General features: G+C 33.5%; 1 protein-coding gene across 9 annotated transcripts in view; it reads right to left on the bottom strand.

The window, feature by feature from the left end:
* Positions 1-20,773, bottom strand: part of ADGRL2 (adhesion G protein-coupled receptor L2) — a 691,023-nt gene that overhangs the window by 143,621 nt on the left and 526,629 nt on the right. For all 9 annotated transcript variants that reach the window (XM_063624182.1, XM_063624180.1, XM_063624187.1 and 6 more), the window contains one exon: positions 13,328-13,500. In XM_063624182.1, the coding sequence (XP_063480252.1) occupies positions 13,328-13,400 (73 nt within the window). In that variant the 5' untranslated portion in view covers positions 13,401-13,500. The remainder of the gene's footprint in view (positions 1-13,327; positions 13,501-20,773) is intronic.

The raw sequence follows: 20,773 nt of genomic DNA, 5'->3' as shown, positions 1-20,773 counted from the left end.
ATAGAACAGAGTTGCTGCCTCTTCACTCACTACAACAGACTGATATTAGACAGCTGTAAGACTCCAATGAAATGTTATGGTTAAGCCTCAAAATGATCTATGGATGCTGGCTAATGCTTTTTTTAATATTGTGCTCCAGCACCAGTAATTAAGTTTAAAGTAGCTTTCATTCTGGTAAAGGTGTTTAAAATTAATGTGGCTGTTTGTAGTGGGGAGGAGTATTTCGGCAGGACAAGTCAAACACTCAGTCTGTCCACTGACTATAGCACAATGTCAACCACATTGTGTCCTTGTACTTCTTGGTATAAAGCATTTCAAATCCATAAATGAGCCTCTGATCTGTGTTCAACTGAAATGTATTCCAAAATACAGAATTAAATAGGTACTAGTCATTCACGTTACTTATATGTATTTCTCTTCTAAATCTATGTATTTAAAGCTGTCAAACTGTGTATCGAAGATTATAAAGCAAATAAACATTACTTAGGAAGGTGTCCATCCACTGTGACAAATTTGTCCTCACCTTTAAAGTCTTACTCCTTTACCAAAACATGCAATCTTAAGGCATTTTTATATACTTATCAGTATTACAAGAAAGTCAATTGTCCTAAAAGACCAAAATACTATTTAAAATCAAACTTAGATTAATCTTTTTTGGACAAAATTACTAGAAACATTTGTTTGGACCTTGTCAGAAGGGTTTCAATTTTACATCATTATGTTTTAACTTGTCTAATCAGTTGAACAAAAGTACTTTATGTAAAATGATTCTTTTAGTTGCCTTAGCTACAAATCCCTGCAGGATACTATAATCGAAATCTACTCACGTAAGTTAGGAATAATTAGGGCCCCAAATTAAGCCAAACACAAAGTTAATTCAAATAGTCAGCTGCTGTCATTTAAATGGTTACAGGGTTTTATTGTTGCTTAACATTTCTGAATGCTTTTAAATATACTTTGTTCTTCTAGGCTGTATTTAGTATTTCAGTGCAAACAGAAATGGGATTAAGAAGCAAAGATTCACCAGCCTTTCAAACGGACTCACACCTATATCCAGTCTTTTGTCACTGAAGGTTTTCCACTCAATCAGTGCTATCGGTCAATTAACAACACTGTTGAAAGAATGGAGTGACAGCTCTCAAAGGCAAGCTTTCTGGTAAATAAAGCAAGATCACACAATCTACAGTGAGTGCCATTAATGCAACAAAAGTAAGAGCTTTTGAAAGCTAACAGGGATGGTTTCTATTTGCTTAACTCTAAAACAAAGCAAAGGATTAAACGAGCTTCCTGTTGTAAGCAAACAAAAGGGAAAAGATAATGTCCAAAACACATACCTGAAGGAGGGGCCCAGGAGGAGCCTGCCTTTTAACTGTTTTAATGATGACTGATAATCTGTGTGAACTGATAACTAAACATAGTTAAGAGTCACAATTCTTGTTATAATTGTTACAGGTTCTCAGTGTTCTAACAGTTAATAGTTCTCAGCAACAGCTGGTAACTTCAAAGATAAATTGTGCTTTTTAAAAAATATATGCTTATGGCTGTAAACTTTGGAAGATTATTTGAAAGTTGAAGTGTTAGCATGATTGGTCCTCCTGTATATACATAATTTTCACTAAAAAAAAAGTAAATCTTAACATAGTTAGTTATTCATCTAAAATGGTAATAAACATTAAGAAAACTGGGACATAATTAGCTCTTTTGATAATTACCATTAAGTAATGCAATGTTAAGCAATATAAAGTATACTTTAAATATTCTTGAGTAACAGCCTGCTGAGATAGGAAAATATACTAATGATCTGAAGCTAAATATAAAGTTCTACAGCAAGAAACCTGGACTGGCAGTTAAGTAGAGCTTGACAAAGGAACAATCTGCAGGCCTTAGTTTCTTCATCTGTAAAATGAAAAATTCTACACTGCTAATACCCAAGCTGTGATTCAAAGTCCAAAATTCTTTAATTCCACCAAAAAAAAATCAAAATAAAAACACTTCGACCTCTCAGGTACCTATATAGAACTCTCTATATTTAAAATTTGCTACTAACTTACTTTTGAGAGATTTAAGAGCCTGAAGAGTCTAATAAACTTCACTAAGAAATAAATTTACTTTATAATTGGTATTATCGTAAAATTAAAACAAATCATATCAGTACCCTATATCTTTGCCTCTGAAAGAAAAGGGAAAAGGCAATTGTGTCCACTAAGAAGAAAATCTTTGATTATATACAATACTAAAAAGTGGAAAAATCACTAGATAACCTTAGGCAGATAAAATATATTTAGCCATTTTTAACGACCAGTTAACAATCAAGTACTTCCATCTTATACTCTTATGGTGCTAATAAGTCAAGGAATTAATACTCAGGCAAAAACAACAATTATTAGTTGATTAAATAAGTTGACTTTGAAAAATGAGTATAATAAAAATAAACTTTTTCTAAATAAGACAAACATACACTTTGCATTACATGACTTTATAGTGTTACTTTAAATAATAAAACATCTGTATTAAAATGCTGTTAAAAACACTGTTTCTGTGTATGATAGAATGGAAGTAGTACAGATCAATAGGGAATAGAGGGAAATATTAGGGAGAAAGGGTCAGGCTGCATTGTTACTCAGGGATTTTTCAAAGCAACTCACCAGATAAAAGGTCAATAGAAAGCATATAAAATAGGTTTAGAAGTGCAACAAAATATAAAAATGTTCAGTAAAGTTTCAAGGTAGCTTAGTTCCTTTTTTAATAAAACGAGTTATACAACTGAAAGTGATGTTATTTCTATATTTCAACTATGGTTGTTTGGGTTTAAAACAAACCTCGATTTTTAAGAGCGGAAGTCACTGTCATGTAAAATCTCATTTTCTAGACTAAACATTTTAATAACCAAAACTCCCTAATAAAGACATTCTCTTACAGACCAGCAACCTCAGCATCACCTGGGCACTTATTAGAAATGCAGACTCAGAAGGTCCACCCAGATTACTGAAGCAAGAATCTACATTTCAACAAGATCCCTGAGTGATTGATATGCACATTAACTTTTGAGGGGCACTATTCTAGATAAATAAGATGTTTAAAGCCCAGCATGACCTCCTCCGTCATCTTTCTTCTGTGGCTGTACACATCTCTTCCTGAATCTTTCCTCTCTCTGGGTCCTAATACACATTCTTTACTTCCCTGAATGAGCCTTCCTACCAGTGCAGTGGATTCCATTTCCCTTCCTTCCAACTGGAGAAATGTTCAGGTATTCAACATATCTACCAAAAGCAACCAAACAAGAAAACTGTAAAAAAAAAAAAAAAAAGAAAAACACTTTCCTTAAACAAGGAAATAAACTTAACCTACAGCACCTGTCTCCTTCACTTTACTTACCAACTTTTTAAAAAGCCTGTCAACATCGCCTCGTCACAGCATTCTACCATATAAAAGTGGCCTCTTAAAATCCAACAGGTTTTCTATTGTAATGTGTAACTAAAATAAGGAAGTCTCTGACTTGTATCAACCTACTATATTGCCTCTAACCAAAGCCTGAACTTCATATAGGCATATCTACCACCTGGCTTAGATTTTAGTACTACAAAGAGAAAAAGAAGAATCAGTAAGGTAAAAGAGAACTAATTAATGATTAACACACACAAACACACAACAAAGAGATGGGTACAGGAATAGTAAGACGCACCCTGTAAATATGCAACAAAATAAGAATTTTACTTGGATCCTTTTTTTTAGATTAAATCCCTGTGCAAAACTTAACCAGGCTTCATATGAATCCCTTCTTTTTTTTCCAGGAAATTCTTTATGTTTCTTGAAACTCCAAAATTCCTAAAATGCAGAACTTCATCTTCATGGTGGGATATTTTAATCTATCTCTACAGTCATGCTTTTGCTTCACTCGGCTGTTTAACAACAACATAAAAACTCTTAAAAATAAACTTTATTAAATACATGGGATACAGAAATGATTTAAGTAGAGAAGAACACTGATACATTACTGGATTCAGAACAGTGACATTTTCATTCACAATTCAATCTGTGTAGATATAAACAGTGTTTATTTCTATTCTTTTTCTTTTTTGTTTTTTCAACTATCATCCATCATCCATTTTTAATTCAACTTCAACTACTGTGTTGGTTAAAATTTAATTCTTACCAGTTGGTTTAATGTTAGTTCACTTGATTTTAAATTAAATGATCAAAGACCTTAGATTTCACCTTATAAAAACGTTAATTCCTGATGGATTCAAAATTTAAATAAAAATATTTAAGAGCTACAGGGAAATGTAAGTGAATAAATATTTAACTGAGATCAAGATATACATTTTTAAGCATAAAATAATGGAAGATCTCACAAAAGAAAACAGCTACATAACAGAAAGGAAAGAAGGAGTGCAATAATGCAAATGTAACAGTATCTCGACAATTGTTAAACCTGCGATTAGTGTTATACTACAAATTTCTCTCTTCTATTTGAAGTTTTCATTAAAAATTTTAAACAGTGTAAATTAAACTAAAAGGCAAACAAATAGGTTTTTATAATAAAAATGAAAAAAGGGGATTATCAATAAATTGTAAAAAAAAAACTCAGAAAAGTATTAGCAATACAAACAGAAAAGTTGGCAAAAGCAGTGAACAAAAAGTTCATATCAAAATGACAACTGACCAATAAATAAATCTACAAAAAATGTTTTTGTCCTCAGAAGTATCCCCCAAATTACAAATTTAATTTATAATCAGATACCCTTTTTTACAAATCAAAGTGTTAATTCTTTTTAAAATTTAAAAACATTGCTGGTAAAGTGCATGGATTTATATACTGGTCATCAATATGTGCACATAGGTTTAACCCTTCAAAAAAGCCAATTTGAAAGATGTCTATATCTCCAGTACAATTATCAGAATTATAGAATTCTAGCCTCAGGAAATAACCAGTTGTGAAGGAAAAATAATTTTATAGATATGTATTTTACTTGAAAGAAATTAAGTACAAATGGCTGGCAAGTAGAAAAGGAGGATTAAATAATTGGTATTAAATTTGTATAATTAAATAAATTACTATGCATCTGATAACATTCATAATTTAAATATATAATGGCATAGTAATACTGTTTCTGATAATTAAAAGTGAAAATATGAATATAAGAGTATATGTAGATGAATAACCTAATTTTGTATTTATACATAATTTGGCTTTATCCATATGAAGTATGGGTATACGTGGAAAAACAGAAAAGAAATGTGCTGCGGCATAAGAAAAGTCACAGAATTATGAACCTTCTAAAAGTTTTATCTTAATTTTTTAATTTTCTCTTTTCTCATGAAGATATATACATTCAAAATCAGAAGAAAAAAAACACTTTTAAGAAAAATAAGCCCTCAAAGCAAGAATTATGGCAGACATAAAAGTCAAACTCAGGAAGAGTCCCATGCTGACAAGAAGAGATTATAAATGTTGTTTCTGCTTCCTGAAGTGCTGATACGTATTCCCTTCTCAGCTTTACATTTTAGCCAAGAGATCCCAAGGCTAGGACTAGGTATTCTCCTGGAATCACTTCTGTCAAGTTGACAAAAGGAGTTCAGGAACAGGGTTGAAAGATGCCATGAGATATTCACTAATCCAAATTGATGTCTAATATGTGTAGCCTGCATGGCTGTCATATGTCATTCTTTGTCTTGCAGAAGAGGGGAAAAGAAAATAAAGAGTACCATAGGGTATCAAGCATATGTTTTAGTAAGACACTCCCTTAGTAATATGGCAGATAAATCAGTTTTTTGAGACAGCACGTTCTACAAAAGTCTTTAGATGTGTTCTTCAGATGTGTTCAATCACTTATCTTATTCTCTAATATCACAAGCTATAGTATATTAAAAAATTAAAAAGTGTATTAATTCAAAAAATGAAGAGCTTCATCAATGCTGAAATTAATGAGCAATGAGAAATTAACAGAATTACAGTTCCACAAAATTAAGGTGCCTTATATGCCTCCTGTGCTTTTAATTAAACTACCTGTAATACATACACTATTGGTTCTTTCAAACTATAAAAATAACTGTGTAAATGCCTAATATGCATGTAAAATCAGTATTTCTATAATTTAGTATGCACAAGCTAGTAACCTTTTTACTTTTAGCAAATTATTATTTAAAAACAAATTTACTTACTAAATATTTGATATGGTCTTTTCTGTCAGAAAATGGAGGTTTACAGAAATTAAACAGCCACGCAATATAACGTTTTTGAGGTCTGCTGGGTGACTGTTGTGAATGACATACACATTTGCAATACTTTTTCCGCCAACAATAGACCTATTGGTGAATCAACAAAGATTGTGGATAAACAAACTTTTTCCACAAATGAAAAAGAGGCAAAAGAGGATGGAATCAAGAAGAAAGCATGAGGAAAAGTGGGAAGAAAAAAAAAATCGACAATCAAGCACTTGAACTTTATCTTCACTTATGAAACATGGCATATTCTGACACTAAATATTGGTATATAAGATGACCAAAGTATAATTCAAATTAACTTTTGAAAAGATGCCGGTGTATCCGATTAAGCTTAATTTTATTTTCGGCCACTTTGAGTCACATTTGGAACATATTTACCTTCATCTTGAATGCTGATGGTGATACTATAATAATTTGATTTTTGAAAGAGAAGAAAACAACATCATATAATTTGTAAAGGCATTAAGATTTATATTTTTAAGACTGAATTATCGCTACCTATGGAGAAGAAAGCTGCTGCAATCAAATTACAATATACTCATGAAACAAAATAAAGAATATCTAAAGTGTCCTAAAAGCAATGCAGTTAAGTATTTTCTTAAATAAAATCATTTTTTTGGCCGGGCACAGTGGTTCACGCCTGTAATCCTAGCACTCTGGGAGGCCAAAGCAAGTAAATCACGAGGTCAAGAGTTCGAGACCAGCCTGACCAACATGGTGAAACCCCGTTGTCTACTAAAAATACAAAAATTAGCCAGGCATGGTGGTGGGTGCCTGTAGTCCCAGTTACTTGGGAGGCTGAGGCAGGAGAATCGTTTGAACCCAGGAGGCCAAGGCTGCAGTGAGCTGAGACTGCACCACTGCACTCCAGCCTGAGCAACACAGCAAGACACTGTCTCAAAAAATAATAATAGTAATTTTTAAAAAATTCATTGCTTTAGATGGGTGTTAATTTACATAATTTGTGAATTTAAAAAATAAAGTTACAGTTGCTATGCAGCGGGCACAGATACACAATTCCTATTAATTTAATGGGAGTTGTGACTCCCATTAGGTTTACAGCCAAATCCCCAAGTACCTTGCTGAAAATTGACCTCCTAGACTTCAACTAATCAAATATACTGAAATGAACAAAAGTAGTCAATTTTGTTAGATTGGGAAATCTGAAGTCCCCACAGTAAGTCAATTCAGTGTTATAGCATTGGCCGTGTAGTTATTCTCAACAAGAAAAGAACTAGGATATTAGAGTGAAAGAGACAAATTGAAACAAGAGTTTTAAGAGCTCTACTAAACAGAGCATTTATCCCTAAGAGGAAAAATATGTTTTTTTCCAATTTGGTGTAAATTTTTCAAAATTTTTTTCTGAGTATACTGTTGAAAAGAGCAAAAAAGGCTGGGCGCGGTGGCTTACCCATGTAATCCCAGTCCTTTGGGAGGCCAAGGTGGGTGGATCACAAAGTCAAGAGTTAGAGACCAGCTTGGCCAATATGGTGAAACCCCATCTCTACTAAAAATACAAAAGTTAGCCAGGCATGGTGGCAGGTGCCTGTAATCCCCGCTACTTGGGAGGCTGAGGCAGGAGAATCCCTTGAACCCGGGAGGGGGAGGTTTCAGTGAGCCGAGACCATCCCATTGCACTCCGGCCTGGGAGACAGAGCAAGACTTCATTTAAAAAAAAAAAAAAAAAACACAAAAAGAAAAAAAAATCCTTTTCTGAAGACTAAAATTATTCCCAAGAAGCCTGATCAGGGGAATAAAGAACAATCTGCGAAGAAACAGACACTAACTCCCAAGAAACAACTGGTTACTAACTTCTGAATCATGATCAATCATCTCATCATTTTTTCCAAAAATACTTTTGAAAAAGTTGTACCATGTCTACACCCATGCACTCCTACCCTCACCCCAACCACCCCTAAGCACATACAACACGCAGTTGCTCTTACAGTGTGATGCTGAGCAGCACCATCAGCATCACCCTGCAATTTGTCAGCAATGTTAACTAATGCTTGGGCCCCACTGCAGATCTTCCAGGTGATTCTGCTGTATCATCACTTCCAGCTACAAGAATTTCCTAACATACATGCAACCATCCAACTATTGCTCATCCCAATGCCTCTGTGAATATCATCATTATGGCACTTATCACACTCTTATTACAACTGCTCATTGTCTTTTCCCTTACTATACAGACTACGAACCTCTTCAAAGATTTATTCTTATTTATGTGACAGCTATGGATTGAGTGCTTACTATAAGCCAGGCATTGTTCAGGCACTTGAAGACATCAATGAACAACAAAATATCCCTGCCCTTGTGAAACTAGCATACTGCATGTTGTGTGTGTGCACGAGTGTATGTGAGTGCACATATATACACAAGTATGTGTATATATGTACAGATTTTGTTATATGCGTGTATAAATCAAAGAATGAAAGAAAAAAGGAGGAATGAATATGGTAGTCTGAATTATATTAATCTTTCTTAAATTTAACCTTGGAGAATAAAGTTACTAATCATTCCACCAAATTCAGACCATTCTGAAGGAAATACCCATATGCCAGAAATGGTTTTCACTATTTCATATTTAACCCCTAAATCTGCCTTTTTTCTTCTACCCAAATAGTGAAAAGACCCTACAGACACATACTTTTTAGAGAGATAACATGAACTCAAGTCATTATAAAATGTACTTAGGGAACTTAAAAGTACAGTAAAAACTGGCAAGAAACTATTTCTACAACTGTCATATTTTCTTGATTTATATAAAATAAATACATAAAGCTGTTTCTGACATGTCTCACATTTATACCTAGTGTAACATTTTTCTTTGAAATAAGGATAAGCAACAATGTAATTTGAGGTAATTAAGTAAAATTTTGACTAATAAAATCTAATTACATATTCACTGCATAAAGAATTCAACCTGAAATCTGTTTACTGATTTTGCTGAAGAAGTACTATTATTTGTAACTTATCACTTGAGCAAGCCTTCATGTGTCTAACTTACGCTTGCCAAGGCTCCATTATATAGCATAATTTAATTCTCTAGGACACAGAAATTCAATTTACTTTCTACTTACTGATACATGATTCCACAGTGGGTACTATGCTTATAAAAACTGGCCAAAAGAATCAAAGCATACCAGTCTCTCAACAAAACTGACTTTTCAAGAATCTGAGATTAGTTCTCTAGAAATAAAATCAATTATAAGAAAAATTTACAAAATATTTTGCAAGTTTGGTCTGTATAAAATCATTTTTATTTGGAAATTCTAAATATAATTTTCCCCAAAATACGTTGTAGGAAAGGCTTAGAGAATATGTAAAATATTAATCCTATTTTACAGAAACAGGTAAATTTTAATGAGTAAGACTTGATTCTTACACACACAGGTAAATTTTAATGGGTAAGACTTGATTCAAAATAGAGATAGGTAGATATAACAATTAAACCTTTGTATAATTAGCTTTTGCCATGTTCAAACTTTAAAAATGCTTAGTGATTTGCCCTTTTATGTGTACACAAAATATGACATTTATAAAGTTTGCCTGAACACAGAGTAAGTCCTTATGAATTTGGAAATGTATGTCTCATTACGTACCGACGTAAAGCAAATCCAAAATTATGTGAAGCCTTTAAAATCGTGTACCAAGGCAAAATACAACTGTAACATGAGGAAAAAAAAAGATCTAAAAAGAAAGGCATAACCCATGGCTATTCTATGATATACACGCTTGTTTTTTAAACAAAATCTTAATTAGTTGCCATTACTTAAAAATCCTAATGTTTGATTTCTACTGAAAGTCAGAAGACTGGAAAAATCAAGCTAAATACCGGAACGGTAATGACAGGTCCTCTGACAAGCACTTTCTTGTCTGACCTCAAGTCGAATGTCCTCAAGGCACCAACAGGTATTTAAGGTTTCAATCCCTGCACAAGACCATGAGCTTCTCAAGAGTAAGAATCGTGCCTTCATGCATGGTTACAGCAGCCACGATTGCAAAATCGTGGAACCAACCCAAATGCCCCTCAATCAACGAGTGGATGAAGGAACTGTGATATATGTGTGTGTGTGTGTGTGTATTTATATATATAATATATTATAATATATGTATTTTACAGATACATATTTATTTTTATATAATATATAAAATATAATATATGTAAATATATATTATATTATTTATATAATATATAATATAATATCTAAATATATATTATAATATATTATAAATAATATATTATATGTTATAAATAATATATTATAATATATATTTAGATATTATATTATATATTATATAAATAATATAATATATATTTACATATATTATATGTTATATATTATATAACATATAATATAATATATATTATATAAAAATAAATATGTATCTATAAAATACATATATATATTATGGAATACTACTCAACCATAAAAAGGAATGAATTAACAGCATTTGCAGTGACCTGGATGAGACTGGAGACTATTATTCTAAGTGAAATAACTGAGGAATGGAAAACCAAACATCCCATGTTCTCACTGATATGTAGGAGCTAAGCTATGAGGACACAAAGACATAAGAATAATACAATGGACTTTGGGGACTTGAGGGGAAGAGTGGGAGCGGGGCGAGGGATAAAAGACAATATATATGGTGCAGTGTATACTGCTCAGGTGATGGGTGTACCAGGATCTCAAAATCACCACTAAAGAACTTACTCATGTAATCAAATACCACCTGTGCCCCAATAACTTATGGGAAAATAAAAAATAAAATAAACAAAAAAAGAACCATGCCTTATGCATTATTTTTCCTTGCATCTTTTTGAATCCTAAGCATGCAGCTCAATTTAATCACTAAATAGACGAGGAAAAAGGGAAGAAACCACTCAGGAAAACTTATCTGAGTTTACCTGCAAGAACCTAGAAGCTGGTATAAAAAGAAGTATAAAAAGAACTAAACTGTGTAAGATGTTAAAAGGTTACAATCATGTAAGGGCCCAAAAGAAACTCAATGGCTGAATGGTTTAATTCATATCTGCCTTCCTATGCCTTCTTACCTAACGTTGATTGGCTTTCTCTATAGATGTTCACAGAGCATTATCTGCTTTCTGGCAATAAAGGACTATCATGTCATGTAAGACTTTCTAAGACAAACCCATGCAATACTAGATCAATGTTCTAACAGTGTGTATTAACTGTGTATACTCTTACAATTAGCAGTTAGCAGTATGGGTTCGTCCCAGGTTCTTTTTACCCGTAGGAGGGAAGTGCTTCAGAAGCAATACCCCCTGGCCTGATGAGCCAAAAATGAAATTTCTCCTAACAGCAGATATGAATGCTGACCTGATAGATGACACTGAAAATAAAGCTGCAGTATCTCATGAAAAAGGTCTCTGTTTGCTAGCCCCCCACTGAGATGAGCTACTGTGCAAGCAAAGTGATCTCTAACTTGATTAGAAATTTTTTCATTATGTGGACTAATGAGCCATTGGTCCACACCTGGAATCTTTTTTAAATGTATAAAAACATTCCAACCTAACAGCAGGAATTCAGTTAGGTTTTTTCCCCCAAAAACGAGATGTAAAATCATCAGACTACACACAAGATTTTCACAACAATCCAAGCCAGAAATCTATATTATTAAACACAATTCCTGTTCACTGTTGATCATGATAGTATTATTCATTCACACAGATTACATATGATGTTAGATATGATGCAACTTCAATTCTAAAGCAAAGAGCAATGTCATCTGAAAATAAAATATTAACCCAAAGATTGTAACTTCCAAGTGTGATTAAATCCAGGTGAACACTATTTACTTTCTGAATACAGAAACTCTTATTTTAAGTATTTCTAAATTTGTTATTTATTTAAATTATATTACATTATATCAATATATTGAATGTAGGGGACTGGAGGGACAAGGAGAACATGATAAAATATAACTTTGGAACAAGCAATTCAAGTAAAATTATTTCAGCAAAATTAAAACTTTAACATTTTGAAGCTTATTACAAAGACAATGGAATAATAGACTTCTATTAGTTGACAGTATGCCCCTTCTCCACCTATAATTTTAATAATAGGTATAAGTGAGATCACTTAAAAGTACATATAAAATCAATTTTTTAATTCTTAAACATTTTTTCAAGAATATTTAATTGGAATTTTTTTAAATCCATTACAATTTATATGCATTTCTCAGAGATTTTATACCCTTCACGAACTTTACAAGATTAATACATTTTCATGCCAATAACTGCCACTATCAACTAGCTATAAAATTTATACATCTTAGCTGCATATTACCTTCTAGCCTGCTCTAAAAAACACCTGCATGTGTGTTGTTTCCATATGGAAATAATATTTAAGACTAAGAAAACAATGGATCCCAGAAATCTATATAGTTAATAAATGATGGTTCCAATTATTTCATTAGGCTTCAAAAGTATATTTATTTCTTTAAAAATCAGGTCTGTCTTGAAAAATACACTCATCACTATTCCTAGATTTAAAAAATGTTTAATGCAATAGTGCTTAAGAAAAATTCCACACCTATTTTTAAGTACAAAGAGTTATTATATTTCTGCAAATTTAACATTACAAAGAATATACATATACACACACATATATAGCTAAAGATAAAAACAACATAAAAAGATGAACTATTATTAAAATGTAAGTTTTCATAAAAGACTAAATATTTTAACTTAGGAGTTTTAGAATTATGCACACACTCAAGCAAATGTAACTAAAGATGAAAGTTTCCACAAAATACTTTCCATTTTACTAAAATAAATGTATTGAATAAATGTAAAATGTATACCAAAACAGAGCTTTCATTTAGTTCCCTTGGGATTATTTAGAATGATTATATTTCATAAATACACGTAAAATATAAATTCACATATCTAGCACTTTCTATATCATATCTGTGTTATCAAAAGAACTCAACCACAATTCAATATTTAGGAAATCATTTTAACACCTATTTTTAAAATAATAAACAAATATTCTAGGTACTTCCATATTAAGAAGATTGTATAGTTCAAGTTCTCCTGGATTTAAAAAACAAAATGTAAACTGGATCTTACCTTCTGAATTCGGTAAGAAGCTGATTACAATGATAAACCACAGACTTCGCATTCTGCAACCAGAAGACACCATTATTGATCCCTTTAAATATTTTCTTTGTATTCCTTAATGAATCTAGTTAAAAATGCCCAGCTTCATCAAAACCATCAGTCTGCATCATTGATCTTCATATCTGAAAAGCAAACAAATCCATCACTTACTCTATGGTCTTTCTACATAACAAAAAAATGCAGAAATGACAATGCTCTCTCTCCGTTCCTCTCTCTCTCTCCTGAATATAAAATATATTTTGATTCTATGTCCACTACAGAAGCTGCTCCTATACACTGGATATCTGAATCTTACATTCTGAAAACAGTCAAAAGCCCAAAAAGGTTGACTGCCTTTTTGACAGTCAAATTGCCAAAATTTGTACATGGCAAAATAATGCCATATACAAAGGGATTCTGAAAACGCCACATTACTAATCACCAAATCAAACTTATTTCCCTGACTGCTAGGTATTCATGGCCCCTATGGATCCAGTTCTCCAAACTGGAGAGTGTACAAAAACTTCAGGAATATGACTTAGTATTTCTCGGCTTCTAGGATCACATGAGACCAGGTCATTTGCTGGGTTCTGTCCAAATGTTTTACTTCTTTCTGAGGTCGTGTGAGGAATCACAGCAAACGTTAGCCTTACAATGCACATAAAATGAAGGCATTTCCCAAATATATCTGGCCTCCTCATTTAGCCTCTGAGGGAAAGGAAATTACAAACTTTTCTTTTAAAGGAACATCTTACAGTTTCTTCATGTTCGTTTCCTATTATTTTATTCTAAATAATACTCTTACACCAAGTTTTCTCCAGTCATCCTTAACTTGCTGCAACTAAAGAGTTTTACAAAGTGCAGCAGTGAGGGAACTCTTCCCTCCCTTTCTGAGGTTGCATATATAACTCAGTAAAACACGCGGTGGCTCACGCCTGTAATCCCAGCACTTTGGGAGGCCGAGGTGGGCGGATCACGAGGTCAGGAGATTGAGACCATCCTGGCTAACACGGTGAAACCCGGTATCTACTAAAAATACAAAAAATTAGCCGGGCGTGGTGGCGGCGCCTGTAGTCCCAGCTATTTGGGAGGCTGAGGCAGGAGAATGGCGTGAACCCGGGAGGCGGAGCTTGCAGTGAGCCGAGATTGTGCCACTGCACTCCAGCCTGGGTGACAGAGCAAGACTCCGTCTCAAAAAAAAAAAAAAAAACTCATTACATCATTTTGACGCTGTCACTAAACCATAGAGAAAATTTAGAAAACAAAATTTTCCTGTTAACTTTTGACTCCTTGCACATTATCTGACCTACTGTGCATTTACTACATGCTTCATGTAGCGTATCACACGGGATGCTATTAGCAGTACACTACATTCTACTATCAGTTCATTATAATGTAATGTAATCTGAATGGAAAAGCAGGCAGATGTTAAATGGTTTGAAACACTTATTACCTATAAAGGTACTATCTTGCTTTATTAAGAACACAACAAAAGTAATGTATGAAATTAATCTGAAATCATTCAGGCCCATAGTTTCAAAGATGTAAATGCTTCCCTAAGTATCCTTCTATGACCCAGAATTGGCCCAAGTTTTAGCTCTCTCTGAAAGCACTGAAGACATCAGTATTACGCCATTTAAGAACACCTCAGATGCTTATCTGTCCAAAGAAACAAAGGAAAATGCAAACTTCCTCAAAAAGAAGAACGATGTATCCAAAATTAATCTGATGGAGACACATGGCACACATCCCTGCAAAACTAGCTGGCTGGCTCTGTACATTTTTCACTCTGAGCTCCCATAGACTAATCAAAAGTAACCAAAACCAAAAGTGAACCTGCAGTTTACAACTGCTGTACCAATGTGCCTGCCTTAAAACTGAAAATTATTCTATATAAAACATTTTAAAAAGTCAGATAATCTCATGGCTTGTCACATTCAAAAGGCCATCAATGAACAATTTCTTATATCCTTACAGTCTGTTTGATGATCTGATCAAGCAATCAGAATAATTTAAACGCAGAGATGAAGTGCTGCAAGTAAAATTAAGTCAGCCTTTGGACCACTCCAGATTCCAAGCAAAGAATTTTTACTGTCCAAGTTTTCATTGTTTAATTTGAATGAGCTAGTGCCTACAGGCAGCTTGCCCACATGCTCAACTTTTGCACACATTTCCACTTTCTTAAAGTGATCCAAGATCAGTCTGTCTTCAGTCATCCACTATTCAAAAGAGCCCTTGTTTGTGGGAAGGAGGAGGAATGAAGAAATCAGGGACTGATGACTGCCTTGTAGGAAACAGCTGCCGAGATAGGAAAACCTCTGTTGGTGAAGGGAAAAAGGAGGAGGAAACCACACAATCAAGACCTCTATTGTGGTCTCTGGCCAGGAAAGAATACCCTATGAAAAATTTTATATACTAAAAATTCAGTGTATTCTGAAGGTTTGAGAATGTGAAACACAATTTTAAAAGTACGTATCATTCAATTATGAGACTTAGTGTAAGTGGTTGTTTCTGACAAATGGAAACAAGTTCTAAAATGTATAAAATCATGGCTTCTTTTATGAAAATAAAGCTTAAGTCAATCTGCCTGTGTAATGAATAAGTAAAAAAAAAAAAAACAAATTTATTTTTATCATTCTACAACCTGTGCCCAATCACTTTTACATCAAATAAAATTATTTCCAAAACCTCAAGCTTTAAGTGAAATTTGGAAACTAAATCAAAAGATTTTACTGCTGTGACCCAAGTTTTAAACAACCTTCCATTAAACAAATGTTAATGAAAGTTGAAATACCTAACTAACCACAATCAGCTAAGAATAGAACGAATAATCAAATATCATGACACTAATCCCAAGAAGGCATTCCTTCTACATCATATTGGAGCCAAACCACTGGCATAGATAACAGCTAACATTTGTCCTTCAAATTCTGTAACTGCAAAAAGCTCAATAACAGCATTTCACAAAGCCAAACAAAAACAAGTAACAAAACCAGAAAAGGTCTATTAAATTTCCTTTCAACAAACAGAAAAGATTACTTCAAATGATTCCCACATTAATAACTTTCTTTTGATTTTTAGAAAACCTTCTTCCAAGAACATCAAAGAGCTTAGGATGAAGTGGGGGAGGAACTGGGAGAGTAGAGGTGTAGTGCATGGTGAAGCTCCTGGTAATGCTTTCTTAGTAAAACAAGATACCACAGATTTCTACTTAAACTATAAATGACTATGACTTTCAAAAATCCAAACCACTTCTAACGTACAACCTACTCCCATCTCTGCTTTTTCCTTATTCTTCAAATAAGATTCAAACAATTTCATCCTAATCTTGTTCCTATAAACCACAAACCATTGTCTACCAAACCTCTTGTCATTTTTTTTGATCTAAGTATGCTATTACTCTGCCATGTAAAAAGTCAATTAATGCGTCATTACTACCAAACCTTCCAAAGCTGAGCAGTGACTTCCAGGAATATGCTTCAGCTGTGTATATCCCAACAGCCCTCAACATTTTACACACGTGCAATGTACAGTGAGCTGTAGTCTTTCAGACAGTAACCTGCTTCCATTTATTAGCTGCATTAAATATCCCGTGCCTAAAACTGTCAGCAAAATTACTTAAAAGGACAACACTGCTAATTTTAAGTCACTTATTTATATTACATTACCAGGAAATCACATCTAGCCTTATTATGTGATGAGGCTTATTTAACAAATATAGAAAAAATAAAATGTTTATTAATAAGCATCATTGAAAGAGAGTATAACAAGTTTCAAATTAATAAGGGCAAAAGAAAATTAAACTACAATTTTCTAACACTGCTTAACTAATGTTGATATTCTACTAGGAGCAAAGCCACCATAAGGAGTTCTATCTAAAGCTTTATTTTTGCTTTCTACTCATGGACAGTGAACTACTGCGAACACTGGATATTAAGCACAAAACAATTATAAGCATGAAGAGAACAGGAAAAGAGCCAGCTAAGCATGAGAACTACCAAAGTCACCCATCCTTGTTATTATGCACTAATGCTGTGTAAAATGAAACATTAATGTTTTAGGTAAGCCTAAATTCTATGTACTAAATACATGTCAACTCTAAATGAAAACTGAAGTTAGCTTTACAAAATCAGTCTCGGATCTTATTTGCATCGTAAAATTATAATCATTATGAGACAGAATTTACTAACAAAAGCCGCTTTTCTGTATTTTACCAAAACAAACACAAAAAAGGATGACACTAACCCAACTCTGCCTTTTCATTTTCTATGCAAAGGCTTAGAAAATAAAAAAATAAATTACAGTTTTATTTCACTTTAGCTGAACCTCAATCAGGTTATTCACTTTTCAGAAATATTTTATGTGTAATCTTTACAGACTAGATTTCCCCTTCTTAACATCAGAGAACATATCATTACTCCTGGGAGTTTTCCTTCAGTAAGTCAGCTAAGCAAACCCTTGCTATCCCCAATCAGAAAGGCTTTCTTAGAAACTTCAGACATTCAGCATTCTTCGGGGTTTGAGTTTATTTTCTTTTCTTCACATGGATAGGGCTGGGGCTGGCAATGCTCACAGAGATTTTAAAACCACGTGGCCAACCACTAGTCACCACCCTCTTTCTTCATCCTCTTTCTGCAGGCACTGCTATCAAGTCTAGAGGACATTAATTAAACTATTTATACAAAAGTCCCCTTAATATTCATCATTGGTCTTACCCTTTACTAAAATTTCTTTGTTTCGCAGACATAGTAGACACTCAGGAAATATTTCTAGTCATGGTACTTGTAATTCAATTCAAAAAAATTGCATGAGGACTCTAGACTATTAGAAAGTTCAGGCCAGACACGGTGGCTCACTCCTGTAATCCCAGCACTTTCGGAGGCCAAGGCGGGCAGATCACGAGGTCAGGAGTTTGAGACCAGCCTGACCAACATGGTGAAACCCCGTCTCTACTAAAAATACACAAAAAATTAGCTGGGCATGGTGGTGTGTGCCTGTAATCCCAGCTACACAGGAGGCTGAGGAAGGAGAATTGCTTGAACCCGAGAGGTGGAGGTTGCAGTGAGCCGAGATTGTGCCACTGCACTCCAGCCTGGGTGACACAGTGAGACTCCATATCAAAAAGAAGAAAAAAAAAGTTTGGAAGAAATACAATGTCTTAAAATTGGAGAGGAATGCCATTTAAAAATAACTTTTTCTTTACCTCAAATTGGGAAAAAGCTAACTTCTGTGTTGTCTGAAATACTGTATCAGATACATATCACTAATCCTTACCAAAAAAGCAAGATAAGTATTATAAAGGTCAGAAATCTGAGGCTCAGAGGGGTAAAATAACTCAACCGAAATTACTCAGCTAATAAGTAGCAGAGCTTAGATCCCAATCAAAGCTAACTAGAAAGCCATTCTTTCCACTATTCACCAAATTATTCCTTCAACAAATATTTACTGAGCACCTATTACATATGTTGTGTACTGAGGAAAAAAAGAAACAAAATTTCTCATCCACAGGGAGATTACACTGTACTTTAAAAATAACTCGTCCTAATAAAAAGCTGTAACTGCCTTCCACAGTTAGGCTCCCGAAAAAATTACAGCTAAACTAGATAGATAACAGTGTGCTTACTCTTTCATGTAATTTTCCCAACAACCTTAAGAAATATATATTACCTCCATTTTATCTTAAAAGCAGAAAACTTAACCTACACAAGGAAAGTAAGCAATCGGAAGGGCTGAGAAATGAGCCCATGTTCTAAAATCACTACTGTCACTAATTATGTAGACCGGATAAACTTATTTTACTATCTTTTCCTTTAGAATAAAAAAATGAATACGGAACAAAATCATCTTGAGATATGAAAGTGAGGAAATACCAAAAGAATAGTGAGTTGATTTTTAAAATGTTTACATGAGCAAAACATCCCTTAGGTAATAACAGCTAAATATTAACTTAATTTTTACTATTTCCAGATGAGCTATCTTAATTTATTCATTTATATTACTAAAGTGCCTAAATTATATAAGTTAACTAATTACTCTACACTGATAAATTTTATCAACCAAACTACCAGAGAACTTGTTCATAGTAAGTCAAAGAATAAATATATAAATATTTTCTCCAATATAACTAGCAATGCATCTTTAATAGTCATGGAACAAATGTTTTAATATTAACATCTACAAGATTATGGACTAATCATCATTCAGGTAAGTATAACAGAAAAAACTCAACGTGGCTCACTCATAAGATGCAATCTTATGTTTGGCTCACTGCACTGGATCCTTTGTTCATAAATCACCGTGACTAGCCATTCCCTGAATCAATATTCAAATTCTCTCTTGGTCTATATATACAACCACTAAATGAAATAATAATGACCCAGGATCTGTTACATATTAGATCATCAATATCACACCATCAGAGGTTTCTTAGAGGTAATGAGGTAATCTCAGTAAAATACGTCAAATGATCTTAAAAATAAACATGAAAAATTGGCTGGGCGAGGTGGCTCACGCCTGTAATCCCAGCACTTTGGGAGGCAGAGGCGGGTGGATTACCTGAGGTCAGGAGTTTGAGACCAGCCTGGCCAATGTGGCGAAACCCCATCTCTACTAAAATACAAAAATTTGCCAGGCGTGGTGGCGAGCACCTGTAATCCCAGCTACTCAGGAGGCTGAAGCAGGAGAATCGCTTGAACCCGGAAGGTGGAGGTTGCAGTGAGCAGAGATCAGGCCACTGCACTCCAGCCCGGGAGACAGAGCAAGACTCCATCTCGGAAAAAAAAAAAAAAAAAAAAAATATATATATATATATATATATACACACATATATATATATGAAAAATTAACTATAAAGAATACACAGTAAGAAGCCGAAGAAAGTTTTGTGAAGTGCTATAGCACACTGCCTTTTTAATAAATGATACAATTCATTTGCAAACTATGTCAATATAGTATTATCTAAACTTACATTTCTTGCCTTTAACATAAAGTAGATCACATTAGCACTATAATTTCATGTATGTCCATTCAAGTCAACAAATATCCAGTGAGTACTTCCTAGACATTTTTAATGGATATCCAGTGCTAAAACGAGTGTTATTCATTAATTGTTTTTACCTTATGTATTAACTGGTCCTGTGTTAGGTTCTAAAGGTATTATAAAACGGATTAAGATATAGCTGCCACCTTCAAGAAATTAATAATCTTATGAGAATTAAATATGCAAGAAAATGACCAAGATCCAAAATAAGCATTAAATAATAATTACTAAACCTCCCAAAACTTAATGGTAATAAATGTGATGAGAAGAGAAGTAACTAACAGCAGTTTCTGGATCTGTGTTTCCTTGAGACGTGTACCTAGATCAATCAGTCATCCTAATGAAAAGGTCAAGATTCAGATCAAGAGCACACTATA

Source organism: Symphalangus syndactylus, chromosome 12 (genome assembly GCF_028878055.3).
Source record: "Symphalangus syndactylus isolate Jambi chromosome 12, NHGRI_mSymSyn1-v2.1_pri, whole genome shotgun sequence".
Lineage (NCBI taxonomy): Eukaryota > Metazoa > Chordata > Mammalia > Primates > Hylobatidae > Symphalangus > Symphalangus syndactylus.
The sequence above is the reverse complement of the archived record's forward strand: the minus strand, read 5'-3'. Positions and strand labels throughout refer to the sequence as shown.